Here is a 25,127-nt window from a genome sequence, read left to right on the forward strand (position 1 = left end):
ATGATCTGACAGACAAACACAATTCAAAGTACTATCAGACTCTGGATGGTATTCAATGCTTGTCCTTCTCAGAATAGTCCAATTGAAGTTCACACAACCAATTTTGGTTCATTCACTTCAATTGAGTAGCACTTGGTTGAATACAACCCACAGTATGTAACTGAAAAGTATTTGGTACTGATTTTTTTGTAATTTAATCATTACCTCATTTTATATGTCCAGATTCAATTACTATTGTTCTTGTGTATGTATATACCTATGGGCATGGTACTCCTGATACTTTTATTTATGTGGAAGAGATGGCAGAATCACTGTGGAAACATATACGATGCTAATAAAAGTCATTTGTATTGTTGTGTAACTCAAGACTATTTGCATATGGAAACTGCACCACAACTGGTAAAGCAGAATTTTATTCAACTGTACAGGGGGAAATCTTATACAGGTACCTATAGAGACATCTCAATGATTCAACTCTAATCATTAAGACAGCTTGCACAGTTTTAGAGAATGGGCCCACACCTGCGGCTTTTTGGATTGGCTACAACATGTACTTCAAGGTCCTACCCTTCCCTGAATCAAGAGTAAGAAAAAGGGTTGCATGCCAGTGTCTTTAAGGGCTTCTGCTTGACTCTCCAAGTCACACTAGACTAGGATATAACTAGCAACATTTTGCGGTGGGGGGAGATTGTGAGTGGGGACTCCTGTACACTGCTGCTTGTACGCTACTTATTCCTGAAGAAATGCAAAGACCTTTCAGTGAACATGTATGGATTTTCTGTAGGCAAATAGAGCATATCAAATCCATTTTTTAAGTCATAAGTTGATCCAGAACAAAGTATCCATTTTCATATTCAATAAAAAGCACACTCTCTATAAATTCTTCTGCACTGTTTATATGTTCAAATTAATTTAACAAGCATTACAGGCCTTGAAGTAGCTGGATATATCAGACATCTTCAGCAATCATAGTATTAAAAATCCGATAGCAAAGTTGCTGCTCTCTTCCATCCTGGACATAGTAAGATTTGATAAAGCATTCCAACCACGGGAAGTTATCTACAAATCAAAAGCAAATGGTTAGTTTTCATATGCATTTCTATACGTCAGTGTCAAGAATTGTAACCATGACCAAAAAACCAAAACAGAAACACTTTTAAGGTCGGAAACATTAAGCACAACTCCAAATCCAAGGTGAGGGGACAGATACAGTAGTACATACCAAACAGCTATCGTCACAAGGGTATTTATGTCATGCTGATGCAATGCCCTAACCATTAAATGGACACTACTTAAGAAAGGTGATAATCCTGTTGAAATCACTTGAAAATAAGATGTAGTAGATGGGCAAGTGAGTATTACCTTTCTCAGGGTTAGAGATCGCTTTAGCTAGAGTTGCTTTGCTACTTCAAAAGCTAATGTATAGAATCAGAATAAGAGTTCCGGCAAATGTGAAGATACTGTAGTTCTGATCAGCAACTAGTGTTGCTGGAGTCACTTTCAGAAAGAAGTGAGAGAACATCTGCCAAGACCCCATTCCTTGACCTTCCACATGGCCTGCTGCCAAATACTGTAACTAGATAACTGCTAAACCACACTTCTTTTTCCTCTGAGATTAGAAATGGGGAGTGGGAGGGAATTGGCAACCTTCAGGCATTTGGATTTGGCTCAGGTGTTGCCTGTTGCTGACCCCTATAGCAGAGCCAATGAATTGTACAGCACATACTATTACCTTTTTAAAAAAGTACAAGGCAAGCTTAGCATTAAACACATACATATCTAAGATGCCAAAGAAAACATGTAATATTACTCAACTTGAAACAAAAACCTGTATTAGAAAAGTCTTTAAAAATTCAGCTTGTCTTGTCTTAAGCACTCTCCCCATCTAAAATGTCACTTACACATGAACCACTGCCAAGTGGAATCAATGTTTCTATGATTACTAGAATAGGAGATATTCCTTTTCTCTCATTTTTGCAAACTCAGCATCAAATCCATAAAGCTTCATGGTTGTTGCTGATCTGATCAGATATTTACATCATGTGCAGTTAACTTCTGAAGGGCAAGACCCATTTTCTGAATTCTATTAATGAGACATAATCTGAAAACAATCCAGTCATCCAGTAAATGTGGGCTCAGCAATACACAGGGACAAAAAGCTAGCATTTGTCTTTAACAAACCCAAACCGTTTTAATTCAGAAAAATATATAGGCAGTCATATTCTCATATCAGTAGAGGCCACTTTAAACTATTTGCACAGCAGATTTATTTATTTATAAAAATACGTGTATACCGCAATTTCATTTAAAAAAATTGTAGGGAAATGGCTTTGGGTCACCCTGTTGGATAACGCCCATCGGGAGACAAGATGGGGAGTGAGATGTTTAGATCGCTTGTCCAGGCTGAAAACTGGGGATAGTGCTCTGCCATGCTCTTCTGATACTTCCAGAAAATCTGTCTGGAGTTTTCTGCTCCACCTGACAGCAGCTGCTTTGTGAGGTTCCATAAGGTTTTCTACATGACAACCAGTGGGCAAACAAAGAACCTGAGCTGACAGTAGTTGAGGGGGGGCTTTTCCATTTATGAAAGCAGCATATGATATATAATCTCAGAGGAGCATTATTATCTACATCAGGAGTGGGGGACCTGAGGCCCTCCAGATGTTGCTGGACCACAGCTCCCATCATCCCTGACTGCTGGCTGATGAAAGTTGGAGTTCAACATCTGGAGGGCTACAGGTTCCCCACCCCTGCTCTACATAAACCCTGTAGTTCACTGTCAGAAACATTCATACAACAGATATATTATGCAGAGCTCCGTGCAAATTGTGTTGTTTCTGAGGTAAATAAGGATTCATGTCAGCCCACCATTTGGCTTACTGAAGATGAAAATAGCCACACCTGCATCATGTTCCTTCCAAAGCCGTGACTCTGATTGAGGGTGAGTGGCAATCAAAGGGCCCAATACTTCTTTTGCAAACTTGCACTTAGTCTCAATCCACAAGTAGTGTTTTCTGCATCCCTGTTTGGATGGAGGAACACCACCTAAGGATATGATTCCAAATTGGTTCCCAGTTCCTTCCCTCCCATTTTTCTTATGCTCTCTGTCTTCTTACTTCACACGAACATATTATTTGCCACTCATTTCATGTCTCCCCACCTCGATGAGCCAACCACAACCTCATATCTTTATGACAGTTCCTTCTGCCTAGATCCCAAACCAGTCGTACAATCATGAATAATAAAATCCACAGCTTTCTTCCCCCCCCCTCAAACTTCAGCTTCAAAGCCTTTCCTGCAGTTGCAACTGGAACCAGATTTTGCCTGCATTCTGACCAATGGCAGCAATCTGCAACTATCATAATCTCAGGCTGTACTTGGTCAGAAAGATATCTATTGGTGGCAAATTCCCCTATGGATTGCAATTAGCGGAAAAACTGGCATACAGAGGAGTTATCCTTTGCACAAAATTCTTACATGACTATTGCAGCCAATGGGGAAATGATACATGCAGGACTTTTTTGTTTTGTTTCACAGCTGGAAAATATGCAAATTAATTATCTTTCCTACAGATTGTAGAGTTAAAATGATAAATTATAATTATAATACATATGTGTGTGTGTATGTTTGTATACACACACAGAGAGAGTTATAATCAATGTATATTTATTCAACATATGCTCAAAACAAGTGTCTCACCTAGATTTTTTCCTGTAGGGCAAAGTTTATTCATGATCCTCTCCATGTTCTCTTGTAAAATATTACTGAGCAGGACTTCAGAAGCTGGAATTTGGAAGAAATCTTTCTGGAGATGGAAAATATAATGCAGAAATAATTACAGTGGCTGTAGACGTTTGGTAAAGAACTGAACATTTCAGGTAACAAAAGGGTCCATGTTTTTAACATAATGCAAATAAAGAAAAACCAAAGGAGGTAATATTGTGTATTTCACGGCTTTGAGTACATATTTAAAATGTAAATCTATTTTAGACATTCTGGTATAAAACAAAAAGGGAGATCCCTAAAAAAGCATCTTCACTTTTATCCAGTTCATAAGTGGATCTAAAGTTAATTAACCCTCTATGCTAGCTTTAGCCTTATTAAAATTCATAGCTAAAATAGAAATAATCTAACACCTTTGTACAGACATGAACTTAATAAGACATTAATGTATGCCTCAGGTGTATGATGAGCAATTTTTACCATCAATATGCAGTTAACTCACAAAAAACTCTCTAGTTTTCCTTTTTTGTTTAGAATGTAACTGGAATGTACATTTTGCCATTCCGCTGTGTGTGGGTTGGCTGTCTTTCTATCTCTCTTTATTTTAGCTTAACAAGAACAAATTTATCTCTCTTGTTTTTATGATTCAGCTTTGCTAAAGTTCTAATTTGTGATTGTATTCTTTTTTTAGGGAGAGTTTAAAATCATGGAATGTTGGTCACATATATTAAGTTGGCTTAAAATGTAATTTATTTTTCAGTTGAAGCCTTGGACAAAAATTGCTGCTCATACAAAAAAAAGCAAACACAACCTCACAGATTTTAAGGATTTAGGAACAGACGGGAAAGCGCACTGACTTTGCCAAACATAGAGAAAAAAGAGGAATTATATTGCCCCAAGGTTCACTGAAGAAGTTCTGGGGAACCCTCCAAAGCCAAAACACCAAAACAAGAGGTCCAGGCCCAAGCAGTCAAAGCCAGCATTTAGAGTTGGTAGCAGGCCCTTCCCTGACACCGGACCTGGTGCATCAGTGTACCATCTTTTTATCGTTTTAATGTAAAAGTCAAGGCTTGGAAATTGTTCTTTTCATCCAATTTTACATGTAGTTAGCCAATGCATTTTAATCTACTGCACAATTATTTCTCCTTAGAAAGCTGCTTTATACTGAGTCACGTCATTGGCCCATCAAGCTCAGTACTGTTGACACAGACTGGCACCGGCTCTTCAGGGTTTCAGGCACGAGTCTCTTTCAGCCCGACCTGGAACGAACCTGAGACCTTCTGCATGCAAAGCACATGTCCTGGCCCTTAGAGTTGTTCCCCAACTTCACCCCTGCCTTCTTCTCTTTGCCTGAGAGAACAGCTGTATACAAGCACAAATGTATATTCAAGCTACATATTTTCAGAATACAATAATCTCATCGCTTACACAGTCCATGAGATACACATCTAGTGTTCCGGTCCCATCATCCAGAGTAAACGTCATCACAAAGACGTATTGGAGGGGTACAATTCCTAATGCTAAGCAGGAGGAAAATAAGTAGTTCTATTTAAAGATTACTCAATACAAGAGCAATATAAAAGTTAAAACATAAAAAAGTTATAGGATGAGATACAGACAACACGAATATCACTTTACAGTGTTTTACTGCTACTGTAGCAGACTCCAATGTGAATGAACAGCCCCCCAACTAAATTGCTCTCTCAGTTAAAATGAAAGGGGTACTTGGCATGTGCAAAAGCCCATTTGCCCAGTGATGTGCACGCAAAACATCTATGTTGCACCATAGTTACAGTCAGTGCTTTTTTTTTTTGGTAAAATAAGGTGCCAGTGCTCATACTTTGTCAAAAGTACCATGGGTGCCAGCACAACATGGTTATCATTTGCTGCCCTGGGCTCCTTCTAGGAAGGGCAGGATATCATGGGCAGCAAAAAAACAGAACAAAAAAGGTGCTGGTGCTCTGTACTTCACACACATACAAAAGCCCTGGCTATACCATGAAAAGTTAGTATAACTTATACCAAACTCAAACGGCATTGCTGTAGATGATGCTCAAAAGCATTTACATACAGAATGACATCCAACAAAGTAATTTTAATTTAGTGTAGGTTTTAGGAGATATTGCCCAACAGCTATTTCTTATGCTGTAGAACTCCTGCCATTATTACTGTGGATTCATTTTGTTTAACCAGTTTTATTCCTAATGAAGTCTGCAGGGAAAATATGACTGGTTCTTTGGCAAAAGAATGGTCCCCTGCAGAGAATCCCTGCAGCATATACCACTGTAAAAAAACAACCCACCAATTTACTTTGCATAGCTTAAATTCTTAAAGTAGAGTCCAGTGAAGATACAAATAGTGTTAAAAGTGTTTTTTCTTATTAGTCAGCCTCTGAATTAGTTTTCTGGTTCCAGGTTAGTCACACATGCTTCTGGTTTCATTTTTGTTGCTGCTGCTGAGAAAGATGACAGAGGGGATGGGGAAATAGAAAGTTGCTGCCAGGACAAGATTCATGTAAGTGAACCCAGAGCAGGCACGGATTAAGAGTGGTAGAGCTTCTCTTGTCTGCTCAAATACATCTCTCTTGAAAGGTAAATGCTGTGCAAATAGAGAAAGCCAATATTTGTTCTCATTTACATAAAATCAAGATCAAGATCATTTCTCAAGGATGGAAGCGACCCTAAATAGAACCTGTAAAAATGTGTGAATAACTGCATAAATCAACAATCAAAATCAGATCTTCTCGCACATATTGTGCATGATAATGTCAATTAGGCTTTATTCTATTCCAGAAATCAGGGGATTCGCACCACACACATCCAAGAGAATGCAGTGACATGCACAAGAACAGCAGTACAAAATGCTAACTCCTCTTGAAACCGAGCTCTTCTTGGCAGTGCCCTTACAAAAAAATACTACTACTTACCATTTTGCTCTGGCTATGAGGATTGCAGAAAAGCCCTATTACTTCATTCAAATGATTCTAAAGGGGGCTTTTTGTGGTTTTTGGAGAATAAAACTGAACTTAGCTCTATATAACCTAAATGCTACATATTTATATTTCCTAACTGTCCTATGCATAAGATGTCAGACCAATACACATCAGATTTAGATTTAGCTGTTCTTTTCTATGAAATGGACCATTGGTCTCACCTGAAGGGTGATTTTCCTATGAGTCCGGACATCACAGCGGGTATTAGCTCCACCTATCGTGCGAAGGCAAGAATGTCTTTGAAGTCAAGACTAGGGGCGTCAGGCCCCTCCCACTCTCCAGTTCATTCGCAGCGAGTCTAAGGAGAGATATCTAAAAATACAAGAACAAGGCCAACAGGCCTGGCAGCAGGAAAATAACACAACAGTACCATGCATAGTAACATGACTCCAACATAGCGGTATAACAGAACTAGAAGTCTTGACTTCACTTTTAAATTTAAATATAATAGCATAACAGTAATATAGAACACATTAGAAAATATATAGTCATCCTCCAACTGGGAGGGTCGTGATGTCCGGACTCATAGGAAAATCACCCTTCAGGTGAGACCAATGGTCCATTTTCCCTATGAGTCCGGCCATCACAGCGGGATGTACCAAAGCAGCCCATACAGGGTGGGACCGGATGCTAATCCTCATTAAGAACCTGTTGCAACACTCATCTGCCAAAAGATACGTCAGCAGTGGCATAGCGATCAATTTTATAATGCCTTATAAACGAGTGTGGGGTAGACCAGACTGCAGCCCTACAAATATTGGCAACAGGACCATTAGTGGCAAAAGCAGCCGAAGTGGCAGCTGACCTGGCAGAATGAGCCGTTATACTAGCTGGAACTAACAGCTTCAGAGACTCATATGCTAAAGTAATACATGCCCTCTACCAACGGGATAAGGTAGGATTGGATACTTTATGCCCCATAAACCTTGGATGAAAGGATACAAACAGAGACTCCGTTCGTCGAATCTCTTGGGTCCTAGACAGGTAGGTCTTGAGAGCCCTCCAGACATCTAATGAATGCCAAGACTTCTCGAGAGGATGGGTAGGATTCGGGCAAAAGGAAGGCAAAACAATGTCCTGGTTGCAATGAAAAACTGAATCGACCTTGGGACGAAAGGAAGGATCAGTCTTCAGCACAACAGAGTCCTTATGGAAGACGCAGAGGTGTTGAGCAGAAGACAATGCGCCCAACTCCGAAACGCGTCTGGCAGATGTGATTGCGATCAGAAACAAGACCTTGAAGGACAGCATACGTAGGGGCACAGTCCTGATGGGTTCAAACGGAGGGCGTTGCAAAGCCTGCAGAACTTTCGGCAAACTCCATGAGGGAAACCGATGGACAAAAGCCGGAGAGCGAAGGGCGACTCCCCTCAAAAAACATTTGATGAACGGATGTGAGGAAATAGGAGCTCCAGGGGAGGACACTGAGAGAATGGACGACAGAGTGGACGCATGTCGACGTAGAGTGTTGGGTCGAAGTCCCATCATAAAGCTGCTATGGAGAAATTGCAGCACCTGATGCACAGTGGCCTGGGATGGATCATGGTGGTGGGACTGACACCACTTGGAGAAAGCCACCCAGGTATGTTGATAAATACGAGTAGTGGATGGTCTTCTCGAGGCCAAAATAATATCAATCACAGCGTCAGACAGTCCAGCTGACCTCAAATGTCCCCGTTGAAACGCCACGCTGTTAGATTGAGCCAAGTAGGGTCCTGGTGTAGTACTGGACCCTGGGATAGGAGGTCTGGCCTGATTGGAAGTGTCCAAGGATCCATCATCGACATTGCCAGAAGATCTGAGAACCACGGTCGGCGTGGCCAAAATGGTGCTATCAGAACCAGCTGTGCCCTCTCGGCTCACGCCTTCCTCAAGGTTTTGGCTAACAATGGTATGGGAGGAAAGGCGTACAAGAGACCGTCTGGCTACGGTATTGTCAGAGCATCCATTGCTTCCGCTGTTGAATCCAGGTATCGGGCAAGGTACCTGGGAAGCTGGCAATTGCGACTGGAGGCAAACAGGTCGATTGAGCATTCGCCGAACCGACTCTGAAGACGATGGAAAATGGCTGAGTGAAGTTTCCATTCCCCCGGAAACACCTGTTGTCTGCTGAGCCAGTCTGCTGTCACATTCCAAATCCGTCTGAGATGTTCTGCTTTCAGGGATTGTAGATGTTGTTCTGCACAGACGAAGGTGAGGGAGGGTAAGTCCTGCAGAGGACGAGACCTGGTGCCCCCCTGTCTGTTCAAATGTGATTTTACACGCGTGTTGTCCGTTCGAATGAGGACATGGTCCAAAGGGAACAGAGACTGAAAATGAATTAGAGCTAAATGTACAGCTTTTAGCTCCACCCAGTTGATGCTTTGAGTCTGCTCCGTGGTGGACCAAACCCCCTGAACGTACTGGGAGTTGCAGTGGGCTCCCCAGTCTATGAGGCTGGCATCTGTGGTTACAACAGATCTGTGTGGTTCTCTGAACGGCGTGCCCTTGGAGAGGTGTTGGGACCTCGTCCACCAGCGGAATGATAGGCGCAGTGCGGGGATCAAGCGAACTTTGCAATGGTTGGAGCTGGCAATGTCCTGTTGAAAGGGCAGTAAAGTCCATTGCAGATGCCGAGTGTGGGCTCGAGCCCATGGCACAATATGGATTGTAGAAATGAACATTCCGAGCGCCCTGGCTAGAAGCATGACGTCTGCTGATGTTTGTTACATCAGGGACCTTGCGATGCTTGTGATGGCAGTGATGCGATCTGGAGCCAGGAATACCATTGTCTGCAGGGTATCCAACATTGCCCCTAGATGTAGTAGGCGTTGGGTTGGTTAGAGATGGCTTTTGTCGACGTTGACAAGCCAGCCGTAGGTCTCTGCCCTGGAAGCGTCGGTTCCAGGAGCCCCTGGATGAATTGGGGTCATAGAATCTGACATTGTGGCCTCGTCCTCCTGGCCGCGTTCCTCGAAAGGGCTGGTTAGTACGGAAGGAAGGAAAGCGCCTGGAAGGCCTATGGTCGATGTTCTGGACAATGGCCAGAACCGGTTTGTGGGCGTCTTTGGGATCAACCAGCACTGCCTTTAGAGCTTCCTCGCCGAAGAGTAACGATCTGGAGTAAGGAGACCTGGCCAGATTCATTCTGGCCGCTGAATCAGCCTGCCAGTGGCGAAGCCAGAGGGTCCCTCGAGTGACTGTCTGAGCCGTCATGGCTCGTGCCCCCAAATGAGTGGCATCCAAGGTGGCATCGGGCACAAAAGCTGCTGTCTTACGCAACTGTACCAATGACCTTCTGAGGGCGACAGGATCAGGGTTAGTGTCCTCTAGAAGACCATCCAGCCACATCATAGCTGCTCTGTAGAAAATGGAGGCTGAAGCGGAGGCACGCGTGGATAGGGCAGTGGCCTCGTGGTTTTTGCGGAGGGTGAAGTCTATTCGACGCTCAGTAGTGTCCTTTAGTTGGGATTCCCCTTCCCTGGGCAAAAGGGATCGTGAAACGAGGCGAGCAATTGGTTTGTCTATGCCAGGGACGTGTAACTTGGTGGCAAAGTCCGGAGCTAGGGCGTAAAGCCTGTCAGCCAGGTTCTGGAAGTGGCGAGATTGAAATGGTTGAGCCCATTCTTCAGATACCAATTTGGCAATTGGGTCCGGCACCGGGATATAGTGTTCAATAAGTGCAGGAGATTTGAGAACCTTGGCCCCTTTGATGGCTGGTGCGGAAGAAGTTGAAGGCGCAGTCTGTAGACCAAGGGTATTAACTACCCTGCGTGCCAGGGGCTGATAGTCTGAGGCATTAAACAAGCGATACGATGTATCCTCCTCATGATCTGAATCGTCGTTCCAGTCACCTCCTTCAACGTGGTCAGTGAAGGTTGACTCCTCCGCATACGAGGCTTCGTCAATACATCTGCCTCTGGCTATATCGAAGGGATTTGGTGAGCAGGAAGGATGAGCTTCATGACACGCACGTTGGTCCATGTTGAGTTGAGGTATGGCCGGAACTTGTGGTAGTGACTGCATTTGGGTGATAAATGCCAGCATGGCTTGAAGTTGGGAGAAGAAATCAGGGGACAGCTGCAGCCCGGTTGTGGCAGATGTTTGTGCCTGAGCCGGTATTGGAGCAGATGTTTGGGGCGGTAAAACGGAGGGAAACTGGTTAGGTGAAAGCTGAGTGGAAAAGCCAGCAAAAACCTCCTCGTCAGAGAAAGCAGCAGGGGAATGAAGTATATCGTTTATGTGTGCCTGAGTTGCTGTGGTAGTGGTGGTGGTTGGCACAGAGGCATAGCGTGGCCGCTTTGGTTTGTTATGGCTGGAAATATGTTTTGTCTTAGCCATTACTTTAACATGCTTAGACTTAGTCACCTTGGAGTGTTGTGGCTGGGCTGTTTGTGACATGCCTGGCTGATCTGGCATCATATTGGCTGATTGCGACATGCCTGGCTGTTCTGCCATCTTATATTAACTTGGGTGCAGTACACTGCCACGGAGGGGGCAGGATGTAAAGACCCGAACTGGCACAGCGTACGACCACGGAGGGGGTAGAATACACTGGCAGATGGCTAAGTGCACTGCCACAGAGGGGGCAGAATGCACTGTGGTATCAGCGTTAGTATAATATAGGCTGTATTTTAGGTTTGGTACACGGCCACAGAGGGGGCAGGATGTACAAAATATAGTTCAGATAAGTGCTGTAGGCTGGATTTCAGGCGTGGTACACGCCAACAGAAGGAGCAGGATGTACTGAATATAATTCGGATTTAGTACAAGTCAGCACTGATATTAAGGCTCCAGCCTTGATGATACTGAATATAATTCAAATTTATTACCAGTCAGCCACTGATATTAAAGCTCCAGCCTTGATAATACTGAATATGATTCAGATTTAGTGCAAGTCAGCCACTGATATTAAAGCTCCAGCCTTGATAACACTGAATATAATTCAGATTTAGTACAGGTCAGCCACTGATATTAAAGCTCTAGCCTTGATAATACTGAATATAATTCAGTTAGTAGAAGTCAGCCACTGATATCAAAGCTCCAGCCTTGATGATATTGAATATAATTCAAATTTAGTACAAGTCAACCACTGATCTTAAAGCTCCAGCCTTGATAATACTGAATATAATTCAGATTTAGTACGAGTCAGCCACTGATATTAAAGCTCCAGTCTTGATAATACTGAATATAATTCAGATTTAGTACAGGTCAGCCACTGATTTAAAGCTCCAGCCTTGATGGTACTGAATATAATTCAAATTTAGTACAAGTCAGCCACTGTATTAAAACTCCAGCCTTGATGATACAGTCACAGTAATTTTGTGTGTGAGGAAGCCCTGTGTAACTCTGTCTACAACACACAGACAACACACATACAGATAGCTTGCAGGGAAGGTATCCGATGGTTAATAAAGGGGTAACAAAAAAGGCGGGAAATTTGAATTCAACAAAAATGGCGGGAAAAAATGATCTAAAAATGGAGGAGAAAGACAGAGCAATGGCGGCCGCCTGGTAACAAACTGGGGGAAGGGTAGCTCAGCACAGCCTCGCAGGGGGAGCCGCGGGGCCGATAGCCGCACTAGCGGCTCCAAGAAAACCCCCAAGAAGAAAGAGCAGATAGAAGCTTGTGCGGGATAAGGCAGCAGTAGGCAAGCCACTGCCGCCGCCGGGAGCAGGACTCTCCGCGGCGAAATCAAAGTGCCGAGAGAAGCCTGTGAGGGATGAGGCAGCAGGAGGCAAGCCGCTGCCGCCGCCGGGAGCAGGGCTCTCCGCGGCAAAATTAAAGTTGCGGAGAGAGAGCCGGATCACCAGGCTCTAGGGAGGCAGAACCCCGGCAGGTAAAAAAAGGTTGGAAAAAAGGCAGGGAGCCACAGCCGCAGGCTCCCGCCTGGGAGAGAACCACAGCCGCGGCCTCTCCAAGGGCTCCACAGAGCGCGGCTTGAGACAGGGAAAAACCGCTACGGGAGAGAAAGAGCTGCGATCTCCCGAAGCTCAAAACGGCCAGAAAACCACAGAACACCGCAGCCGTGGTCTCTGTGGGGGTCCTCAAACAAGCAAGAGAATAAACGAAAAATAAAAGGTTAAAGACCAATCAGGGAGAACCTCAGCCGCGGTCTCTGAGGAAAGAACCTCAAACAAGCAACAGAGATAAATGACATTTAAACACAAAGTAAACAAATACGAAAACAACTTAGCTAAATTCTACGCTATAGGATCTCAATGATAGGATTTCAATCTTGTTCGCAGGAAGGCAAGAATGAACTGGAGAGTGGGAGGTGCCTGACGCCCCTAGTCTTGACTTCAAAGACATTCTTGCCTTCGCACGATAGGTGGAGCTAATACCCGCTGTGATGGCCGGACTCATAGGGAAAAGCTCCATATGCTAAAGTCAATCTGCCTCTTGCATGCATGATGTCCTTATCCTTATAAACAAGAAGAGGGAGCCCTTGCACACAGGGGAACTTTGGACACTGTCCAATGTGCTGCTACAAGTACCTTTTGTCAACCTGATACTAGATTGTTTTTTTAGATGGCAGAATAGTTGCCTGGAATTTTTCTCAAATGATACAAAAAGGAACCACTATATAACTGGGTGATCAGTAAATCAACAGATGTCAGAGACCCTTTATGCAACCTGGCATGACTTTGTTCACATATGTGAACAATATACAAAACAACAAGAGAGGCTGCTTCACATTACACTTTTTTCCAAAGCAATTTATAAGTCTTCCTCTCTTTCATGGGTTTAATCGTAGAATCATGGAATAGTAGAGTTTGAAGGGGCCTACAAGACCACTGAGTCCAACCCCCAGCTCAATACAGGAATCCAAGTTAAAGCATATCCGGCAGGTGGCTGTCCAGCTGCCTCCTGAATGCCTCCAGTGTTGGAGAGCCCACCACCTCCCTTGATAAAAAAAAAAATCACTTTTTTTTGTTCTTCCGATGGTCTTCGAAAAGTGGCTCTTCTTATTGTAGTTTTGCCGTTTGGGTACTGCTTGGGCCCGTGCTATTTAGGTTAGCCCACTGACTAACAGAATTAGTCCAGGAGCTGCATTTCACACCCAAGTCATGTTCTGAGAACCTTCAGATTCACGCAACTTTCTCCATATGTGCACATACTACCACATTTGAGTGAAATTATTTGCTGGTTTCATTTACACTGAAGATTTATGAATAAAAATACTGCATCAGTGAATGGCAGAAGAGCATAATCTTACCTTGTGCTATTACGGCAGGCTCCCATGACGGATCTTCCTGTGCAGCAAGAGGACTCAGACTTGACATCACCTTTGAGTTTGAACAATGTTTACACCTAACATGAGAAACAAAAGAATGGGGTCAAACTTCTGAATATTTAGCTTTCCTCAAAATCAAACTTGTCAGTGGGACGTTTTCCTGCTGCTTTAGAGACAAAAGTAAACTTGTGATGCCTTTTATAAATCACTGTCAACAAAAATAAATTCCTTGGTCAGTCTAATTGCAGAGGAATGACACATAACTGCGCATCAATATATTCATAAATCTTATGAATATATGCTAAGCATATATTTTTGAAATACAACTTTTTGCTGTTTAATGATACAAAACTGCTTCACAATAGAAGAAATAAATCTGGCACTACAACAGGATGGAATTGATAATTTACCCATGCCCTAACACGTAAGTAATTTTATTTAGTTCTTCAGCGCTGTAAAAAAAGCACTCAGAGAACATTTCTGTTACAGTGAAAAGGATCAACATAAAATTGTGCTTGTAGGTCTAAAGAGAATATTGCAATAGAACTAAGTTTTCTGTTCAGAAAAATATGTAAATACTTGCATATCATATTTACAACATTAAAGACATCTGTAAAGTTTTTATGACTGTATAAAGTCAACCAAGTGTTGTTAGTGTAGAGAAAGTGATTAATATTGTGCAATATAATAGGCTATAATTCAAGATAAATTAGAATGGCAATTCTAAACTTGGTTTCGTTAGTTCCATTGATTTCCACAGTATGTAGTTATAAATGGGATCTTGCACTAAATTTGTGTGTCTGCGTATCTGTGTGAGCCTGTGGCCCACCAGAGGTTGTTGGACTCCAACGCCTATCAGTCCCAGCCAGCATGGCCAATGGCAAAGGATTATGGGAGCTGTAATCCAGCAACAGTAGTTACAAATTGTCAATGCAATTATTAGTTCATACTATTATTAAATCAGTGCAATTACCATGATTAGTTTATGCCATTATTACACCATAGATTTTTATCTCAATTGTATTGATTCAAGTTGCTTTATTTTCTGCAAATTTCATAATACACCAATAAACAGATTGATTGATTTCATGCAGAAACTGTTTTTTTTAAATCACTGGTTATGGTTTGCTATCTGTCTCACTGGGTTCCTACTGAGTAAATTCAACCTGATTGGAGGACTTAATCAGCTTTGGTGCATTGGCCAGGAATTGACATAGTATGCACTAGCATTGACTGGCTCCCCAAATTAATGCAGCATAGCTCTGGACTAGGGGGAAATATTACCATTCAGGTAAACCATTTTTTTTTAGGTTGAACAACCTGAACAGAAAAAATATAAGTGTGGGGTAGCAGTTAGAAGTGCTGCATCTGAATTTGTACTAGGAAGATTGGTTGGTGTGGAACTCACTGAGTGACCCTGGGCCAGATGGATTTTCCTAAGATCTACAGAGCTGTTGAGATAAAATGTGACTCCCATGTATGCCACACTGAATCATAGTTTTCATAATAATGCTACTTCTATCTGTGTACACACACCCTAAAAATGGAGATATACACTAGCATATAGCTACTGTTTGATTCCCATTCACATTACTGTCTTATCTTCTTGTTTTATGTAACTTTAATCCTGCTACAGGGACTGATAATGTAATTTTCCAAAGATCTAACTACCCATCAAAGGTTTCAGCATCAGAATCTGAGCAAAGGAAAGAAATCAGATTTACTATGCATTCATTGCAATCTATTCTTTTTTCTTTGTTAGATTTACCCATAGTACTGCATATTCCCTTGCCAAAGAAACGGAGCTGAAAGGTCCAGCAACACAAGATTGTCTTCTGTGGATCTCACGGGTATAATTCCTTTAAATTTTTTTGAGAGCTTCAAAATTTCCTGCAGCATCCCTCCTATTGATAAAAAAGGAAGACAGTTAAGATAAGTTAATACTCTGATAACTTGGCTCAACAGGTTATTTATTGGGCTATCAGGTATATATATATATAGATATAGATATAGATAGATAGATAGATTCAGGAGACAGTGGGAGGTAACCTGGCAGGCAAAGACCACCTGAAAGTCTGCTCCAGCTGGACTTTCGCCTCTCCACCTGGTGCCATCTATCACCAAACGCCCTGTGGGAAGGTTTTCAGTAGAGACAAGGAACCACATGACGAAGACATCAGGGCCTGCTCAGCTGGTCCATGACCCCCCTACTACTACCGGGCCTTCTACCACCACCTGCCCTGAAGAAAGAAACTGCCCTGATGAAATTGCTATATTTTAATATAGTTACTGTGGTATTATTAATTTAGCTTTGTTACTTGTAAGCTGCCTTCGAAGGATTTGTTGCCTGAAAGGTGGGATTTAAAAATTGTAATAAAAATATACTTCACACTATGCATAGAATACAAGGCTAACAATGCATAAACTTCAGAAGAGGCTCATAGGACTTTATAAACCAGCAAAAACGTTAAAACGTTTTTCATGGAAGATACCAGTGGGTTGTATGTTGCCTGTTTATTATTTATTTATTATTTATATTAGTTAGTTGCTTTTCTCACCAAGGTGACCCAAAGCAACTTAAACTGTTTTAAGACTCAACAACCCAACGTCTGTAATATCATTTTAACCAAAGAAGACTGACCAATTAATTATTACTGTTAATATTAAGGGATACAGTTAGCCTTATCTTTGCCTGTGTATAAAGCAATCCCAACAGGGTACAAAGTTCTGTAATGTCAGTTTCAGCAAGGTTTCAGCATCAGAATCTGAGCAATCAAAAGCCAAATGTTCACTGCAAATATTCACTGCAATCTATTCATGTTTTCAGCAGAAATAATAAAGTGGCAAAACAAGCAAAGCCAAAGATGCCCTTTCTCAAGGTGCAGAAAGAAAACTTGAGAAACAGTTGCCTAAGCAAGGTTGGTTTAGCTGCTTGCTGCCTAAATTTGCAAAAGGGGAGGGGTTGTGGATCTTCCAGGGAAGGGACTTCCACAATATGAGCACTGTTGTGAAAAAGGCCCAGTTTGTCACTGTGTTTGTCACCTCACAGGGCAGTGGGACAAGCAGCAATAACACCTAGCACCATAAACTGAGCCAGGGAGCCAACTCACTCAATACAGTATTGGTGTTGTATAGTCAAAGGACTGAGTTTCCATCAGCCGCTGCATTTTGCAGCAATGAAGCTTTTAGACACTTGTCAAGGGCAGTCTCATGTCAAGAGCATTATTGTAATCTAATCTTGACATGGTCAAGACATGTGTAGCTGTGGCAAGAACAGCCTTCTATAGAAAAGGTCACAGCTGGCACACCAGATTAAGTTGGGCAAAACATCTCACAGTTATAGCCACTATCTATTTATCCAGGGTAAAGCTAGATCCAGGAGAAGAAAATGCACCTCTGTTCTTTCAGGAAAAGTACAACCCTATCAAAAACATGCTTCACACCTGTACTCAGGTCTGCCTTTCCTATTGTTAGCACTTCCATCTTGTCCAGATTACCCTTTGGTTAATTAGTCCACATCCAGTCCTTCAATGACCTGAGAACCAATTCAGAACTTCCACAGATTCCCTGTAGAATATAGCTGTGTACATACTAGTGACACTGCACCTCTAAAAATTTAATGACCTCTCCCAGCAGAACACCACCAGAGGTAAGATGGAATCTTGTGGGACCCCAAACACAAGGAGACAAACAGTGCCTCATTCCCACCTTCTGAGATGAGTCCTTCAGGAACCATCACACACACCATGACATTGCACTTCCAATACCCACAGCTGTCAGGTAGCCTAGAAAGATTCCACAGGTGATGGCATCAACAGTTGCTGACAGATCCAACAGAACCAGTAGGAACACACTGTCTCTGTCTAGCTTCAAGCATATATCAATATGCTTGTCCACGTACAAGCAAGCCCACAGAGTTGTTTTAAAGTGTAAAGCGGTTTTAACCTGATGATTTTGTATATTATGCTTTTATGGTATTTTTGAATGCCACCTTGGAAGGGTGATTGTGCCCTGAAATGTGATTTATAAATTATTACAGCAGCCTTTCCCAACCAGTGTGCCTCCAGATGTTGTTGGACCACAACTCCCATCAGCCTCAGCCAGCATTGCCAATGGTCAGGAAAGATGGGAGTTGTGGTCCAACAACATCTGGAGGCACACTGGTTGGGAAAGGCTGTATTACAGGAATAAAAAGCAAATCTGTTTCAAACATTATTACTTGTATTTTCCACAAACATACAGCTTCTGGACCAAAAATTTGTTGTTTAAAAAGCTAAAACAGAAGCAGATAGGCATAGTCCACCAAGAGGTTCTCTTGCAAAAACCCACAAAATGAACGGGAGCTGAGCAATCCATTGTCTTGGGGCAATGCCACTTATTTCAGACACTTGTGACCAAGCCACAAAAGATACATGGCTCTTTAAAGAAAAAATAAAACAAAACATGACTAGCCTACTGCTTTTTTACACTAACACAGTTTTATCTATGTGAAAACACTGACATCCAGAGGATGGCTAAGTTAAAAGTACATTTGCAGCAAGAGACATTTGCCACCCTATATTTTATCCAGCTAGAAGAAAAGCAAGACTTTTTAGAGGACAGAATATGAATTCCAATTACAAATGGAGCCAAAGACAGGTTGTACAAGATTTGTAAAACAACAAAGCCTCCAATTTATTATTTAGTGCCTCATTCACATTTACTAATCCTCTTCTCATGTTTAAATGTATTTCCCAGATTCACATCAAGGAGACCAATGTCTGAGTGCTACCTAAATTTCCTTCTTATTTTTCCCTTTTATATTTTCCCAGACAAAGCACTAAGCATTTTGCAGGACAGTAAGAAGGATATGGAGGATGCAGTGTTAATTCTGGAGCAAAATCCAAGCTAAGATTCTGAAGCAGAGACTTCTTGGGCATGGTCCGGAGCCCTGTTGTTTCTGCATGGGGATGGCTATGTGTACAGGGGCTTGTCAATTTCCAACTATTCCACAATTCACAGAAATGACCAAAGGCCAGGGATGATGTGCACTGTAGTTCAGCAACATCTGGAGGGCAAAAGGTTCCCCACACCTGCATGGAATTTCCAAACAGAAGGAAAAAATGGTCCCAAATGTGTACATGGATTTGAAAACAGAACATGCAGAGATGCTCCACACATTTTCATCTCGTGAAGATTTTCTTGTTTAGTGCCATCACATGAGGGTAACAGTTGGAGGCAGTCAGATCGGAAAGTTGGGACTTACCATGAAGTGTCATGGTCAGTGGAGAGTGGAGCAGACAGGAATGGGTTAACTCTTCTGGAGGCAGGGTCAGCACTATAACACCAGTTTAGCTGGTGGTGTGCTGGAAGGGGAGGAACAGGTTCAGAGGAGGGCAACAAGGATGATCAGGGGACTAGAAACAAAGCCCTATGAGGAGAGACTGAAAGAACTGGGCATGTTTAGCCTGGAGAAGACTGAGGGGATATATGATAGCACTCTTCAAGTACATGAAAGGTTGTCACACAGCAGCCATGTGACAATGGAAAAACTCTCAAGAGATGAGCCAGTGCATTTTGTAAAAAAGAAGAACAGAGATATGATTTTACAACAATATTTCAGCAACTTATTCAGAATCGATGGCAAGAAAATATTTGGGATAGAGGAAATTCCCATCAGACTCTTATTATATGACTATGGCAATGACAGCAAGATTATTATGGAATACTGATAATGGAAGATTGGACACTGAAATTACTGGACTTAACAGGACTATTGAAGATGGAAGATGGAATTAATATTGATAATGGAATAATGGCTATTGAAATTATTGGACCTAACAGATTTGATGAGATGGGTTAATCGATACGTTTATTTGGACTATGGTTATGACAACAAGATTGTTATTATTATTAACGAGATGGATTAATCGACGTGTTCATTTGGAGAAAAATTGATAGATATATTTCTTAAAGAATTGAAACCTCTCTTTGACTTTTTGTGGAAAGAATAAAGTAATGTTTATGAGATTTGATGATTAATTAAGATAACTACTGGAGGAAAGTGATTTTATAATATAATTTAAGAGACAGGATTGTTATATATTGTAGACCTATAACTGATCTGCGACAAATGGGAAGTCAACATTTTATTTTTTTGTTTAATCATTTTTGTTTTGTTTTGTTTTTTTGTCTTGGAATGTTTTATGACTTTGTTTTGTTTGTTTTATGAAAATTTGAATAAAAATTATTGTAAAAAAAAGAAGAAGAAAGGTTGTCACACAGAGGAGGGCTGGGATTTCTTCTCGATCGTCCCAGAGTGGAGGACACGGAATAATGGGCTCAAGCTGCAGGAAGCCAGATTTCGACTGGACATCAGGAAAAACTTCCTGACTGTTAGAGCCATACGACAATGGAACCAATTACCTAGAGAGGTAGTGGGCTCTCTGACACTGGAGACATTCAAGAGGCAGCTGGACAGCCGTCTGTTGGGAATGCTTTGATTTGGATTCCTGCATTGAGCAGGGGGTTGGACTTTATGGCCTTATAGGCCCCTTCCAACTCTACTATTCTATGATTCCCGTTCTCGTTTGTGACACAGCTGTAAAAACCCAAGTACTGAGCAGCCGGCCACTCCACCTACATGAACTTGAAATTTGAACAGAGGACAGAACAAGAACAAGCGTTAACAAATCAGCACACAGTGCCAGGAAGGGATGAAGGGAGCTCTTACTACTTTATCCAGAGGGTGAGCGTTCAATAAGGGACAGCAGGGGGAGGCACGAGACAGATCCCGGCCTCCGCTGCTTCCAGCGCCTCTTCAGAAAGAACAATTCCTCTCTTCCTCCCTCCAATCTGGCTATTCAGTGAGGGCGGGAAGTGAAAGAAGAGAAGCAGAAGTCTGTGCGCTTCGACTGCAGTTGATAAACTCTCTGAGAAGAGCAGAGAAAATAGCTAACTGTTCTTGAATCCCTTATGGGGACCCAGGAGGAATAGGCTGACTCTGTTGCCCGCTGAAGGCAGAGTCAAAAACTGGAGAATGGGAGAAGGTTCCTCCCCTTCCAGCCGGCCACCAGCTAAACCTCTGTGTTATAGTGCTGACCCTGCCTCCAGGAAAGTTAACCCATTCCTGTCTACTCCACTCCTCTGCTGACCGAGAAAAATGTTTTCAGGATTAAAGCCTATTTTTACAGCATGGCATCAGATATATTATGTACAATTCTATTAACCAACCTTCTATCAAAACCAAACTGTGTTCTGGAACTTGAAGCAGTTCATTATGCTGTACAAAATGAATAACTACATGTCGGTCTCCTTGGTTTTCAGTATCCCACACCACAGATTCGCAGAAGGATGCACTTTGAAAATCTGGGCTTGGACAAGTAGCTGAAGCCTCTCGTATGACTAAATCAAGCTCGGTCCTATCTGGAACTTCTTGCCTGAAAATGATGACAGCCTGAAGTGAACAGAAGCTTGACCAAAACAATATGGTGGACTATATTAAGTATGTCAACAAAACATGGAAATCAGGAGCAGCTTGCCCACTGGGCAGAAGGCAGCAATAGCTGCCCAGCAGTGGAGTCACTGCCTTTTACCAGTAAGGGCGAGGTGAGGTCAGAGACATGTGGGTGCACAAGATGGAGTGCTGGATTTGCTCTGCTGGCATTCATGCAACCCTAATCTTGCCGCCACCTCACCCGTCCTTGTAAGGGCTAGCGACTTTGCTGCCAAGAGGATACTGCTGTGGCTCCACACCTCTGGGCATGCCACTCCCGATAAATCCTGTAACTATGGTTGCTAGACTTTTCCACATCCATGTTTGACACAAGGTAATTGACAAAAACAGGCTGCAGCCATTTAAGAAAGAGAACAGGCTTAGGAATAACCTTGTTCTAAACATTTGAACTTAAAAACTACTTTTAAACAAGTTGTAAGAGCCAATTTTATGCTCTTCTCGTCTCTACAATGAATAGGCAAGGTGACACTCCCTCAATATGTACAAGGCTACCAATAGTAGGTAAGCTAGTAGTCCAGATTTTCAGAACAAGGTGTTTCTGAATGTAGAGAATCTGCAAGCTTTTAAAGCTCCTGAAGAAGGAAGATTTCAGTCCAAAATGTACCATTGGTCTCACCTGAAAGGTGATTTTCATAGGAAGGGGCCATCACCGTGGGGATAGTTCCACCTATCGTGCGAAGGCAAGAATGTTTTTGAAGTCAAGACTAGGGGCGTCATGCCCCTCCCACTCTCCAGTTCATTCGTAGCGAGTCTAAAAGAGATATCTAAAAATACAAGAACAAGGCCAACAGGCCCGCCAGGAAAATAACATAATAGTTACATGCATAACAACATGACTCTAACCTAACTTCATAAGATAACAGAACTAAAGGTCTTGACTTCACTCTTACATTTAAATATAATATGGAAAAAATAACATGTAACCCATTGATAAAATCACTAGTCATCCTCCAACTGGGAGGGTCGTGATGGCCCCTTCCTATGAAAATCACCTTTCAGGTGAGACCAATGGTACATTTTCCATAGGAAGTGGGCCATCACCGTGGGATGTACCAAAGCAACCCATATAGGGAGGGACCACCCACATGTTAATCCTCATTAAGAACCTGTTGCAACACTCGTCTGCCAAAAGAAGCATCAGCAGAGGCATAACGATCAATTTTATAATGTCTTATAAACGAGTGTGGGGAAGACCAGACTGCGGCCCTACAAATATCGGCAACAGGAACATTAGTAGCAAAAGCAGCCGAAGTGGCAGCTGACCTAGTAGAATGAGCTGTTATACTAGCAGGAACTGGCAGCTTCAGGGACTCATATGCTAAGGTAATGCATGCCCTTAACCAACGGGATAAGGTAGGATTGGATACTTTATGCCCCATAGACCCTGGATGAAAGGATACAAACAGAGACTCCGTTCGTCGAATCTCTTGGGTCCTAGACAGGTAGGTCTTGAGAGCCCTCCGGACATCCAACGAATGCCAAGCCTTCTCGAGAGGATGGGTAGGATTCGGGCAAAAGGAAGGCAAAACAATGTCCTGGTTGCAATGAAAAACTGAATCGACCTTGGGACGAAAGGAAGGGTCAGTCTTCAGCACAACAGAGTCCTTATGGAAGACGCAGAGGTGTCTAGCGGAAGACAATGCGCCCAACTCCGAAACGCGTCTGGCAGATGTGATTGCAATCAGAAACAGGACCTTGAAGGACAGAATACGTAGGGGCACAGTTCTGATGGGTTCAAACGGAGGGCGTTGCAAAGCCTGCAGAACTTTCGGCAAACTCCATGAGGGGAACCGATGGACAACAGCCGGAGAGCGTAGGGCGACTCCCCTCAAAAAACGTTTGATGAACGGATGTGAGGAAATATGATCTCCAGGAGAGGACACTGAGAGAATGGATGACAGAGTAGACGCATGTCGACGTAGGGTGTTGGGTCGAAGTCCCATCATAAAGCCACTATGGAGAAATTGGAGCACCTGGTGCACATTGGCCTGGGATGGATCGTGGTGGTGGGACTGACACCACTTGGAGAAAGCCACCCAGGTATGTTGATAAATGCGAGTGGTAGATGGTCTTCTCGAGGCCAAAATAATATCAATCACAGCGTCAGACAGTCCAGCTGACCTCAAGTGTCTCCGTTCAAACGCCACGCTGTTAGATTGAGCCAAGTAGGGTCCTGGTGCAGTACTGGACCCTGGGATAAGAGGTCTGGCGTTACTGGAAGTGTCCAAGGGTCCATCATTGACATTGCCAGAAGATCTGAGAACCACGGACGGCGTGGCCAAAATGGTGCTATCAGAACCAGCTGTGCCCTTTCGGTTCGCGCCTTCCTCAAGGTTTTGGCTAACAATGGTATGGGAGGAAAGGCGTACAATAGACCGTCTGGCCACGGTGTTGTCAGAGCATCCACTGCTTCTGCTGTTGAGTCCAGGTATCGGGCAAAGTACCTGGGAAGCTGGCAATTGTGACTGGAAGCAAACAGGTCGACTGAGAGGGCGCCGAACCGACACTGGAGACGATGGAAAATGGCAGGATGAAGTTTCCATTCTCCCGGGAAGACCTGTTGTCTGCTGAGCCAGTCTGCTGTCACATTCAAAATCCCTTTGAGGTGCTCTGCTTTCAGGGATTGTAGATGTTGTTCTGCCCAGACAAAGATGAGGGAGGCTAAGTCCTGCAGAGGACGAGACCTGGTGCCCCCTTGTCTGTTCAAATGTGATTTTACACACGTGTTGTCTGTTCGAATGAGCACATGATGCAAAGGGAACAGAGACTGAAAATGACATAGAGCCAAGTGGACAGCCTTTAGTTCCAGCCAGTTGATGCTTCGAGCTCGCTCTGCGTTGGGCCAAACCCCCTGAACATATTGGGAGTTGCAGTGGGCTCCCCAACCTATGAGGCTGGCGTCTGTGGTCACGACGGTTCTGCGGGGTTCTCTGAACGACGTGCCCTTGGAGAGGTGTTGAACCTTGGTCCACCAGAGGAAGGAGAGGCGCAGAGCGGGGCTCAAACGAACTTTGCGATGGTTGGAGCTGGCAATGTCTTTTTGAAAAGGCAACAGAGTCCACTGAAGGGGCCGAGTGTGAGCTCGAGCCCAGGGTACAATGTGGATTGTGGAGATAAACATCCCGAGTGCTCTGGCGAGAAGCATGACGTCTGCGGATGTTTGTTGCATCAGGGACCTTGCGATGCTTGTGATGGCAGTGATGCGATCTGGAGACAGGAAGGCCATTGCCTGCAGGGTGTCCAACATTGCCCCAAGATGTAGTAGGCGTTGGGTTGGTTGGAGATGGCTTTTGTCGAAGTTGACCAGCCAGCCGTAGGTCTGCAAAACATTGAGGGTGATCATTAAATGATGATGAGCCAGCTCTTCAGATTTGGCCCGTATAAGCAGATCGTCCAAATATGGGTAGATATGAACCCCTTGGGTCCGAAGGTAAGCCACTAGGATGAGTAGCACCTTGGAAAATACTCTTGGAGCAGAGGAGAGGCCAAATGGCATCGCTCTGTATTGAAAATGTTGGTGGCCGAAGGCAAACCGAAGAAACTTTCTGTGGGCTATGCAAATGGGTACATGGAGATACGCTTCCTTAAGGTCGATGGAAGCCAGGAAGTCTCCTTCATGCAGACTCTCGGTAATGGAATGGAGAGATTCCATTTTGAACCTGCGGTATGTTACAAAACGGTTGACAAACTTGAGGTCCAA

The 25,127-nt window shown here is 43.2% G+C and overlaps 1 protein-coding gene across 2 annotated transcripts in view; it reads right to left on the reverse strand.

The window, feature by feature from the left end:
* Positions 1-878: 878 nt before the first annotated feature.
* The window catches only part of POT1 (protection of telomeres 1), a 93,372-nt gene continuing 69,123 nt past the window's right edge, over positions 879-25,127 (reverse strand). Inside the window, exons 14-19 of one of the 2 annotated variants that reach the window (XM_061640174.1) lie at positions 21,145-21,350; positions 15,701-15,836; positions 13,915-14,009; positions 5,152-5,243; positions 3,700-3,805; positions 879-1,059 (exon numbers count right to left, since the gene is read on the reverse strand). In XM_061640174.1, coding sequence (XP_061496158.1) covers positions 950-1,059; positions 3,700-3,805; positions 5,152-5,243; positions 13,915-14,009; positions 15,701-15,836; positions 21,145-21,350 — 745 coding nt within the window. In that variant the 3' untranslated portion in view covers positions 879-949. Of the gene's footprint in view, positions 1,060-3,699; positions 3,806-5,151; positions 5,244-13,914; positions 14,010-15,700; positions 15,837-21,144; positions 21,351-22,043; positions 24,747-25,127 lie in introns of those variants that run through there. The other variant, XR_009764473.1, reaches the window with a different exon arrangement.

This window comes from Rhineura floridana, chromosome 8 (assembly GCF_030035675.1).
Source record: "Rhineura floridana isolate rRhiFlo1 chromosome 8, rRhiFlo1.hap2, whole genome shotgun sequence".
NCBI lineage: Eukaryota > Metazoa > Chordata > Lepidosauria > Squamata > Rhineuridae > Rhineura > Rhineura floridana.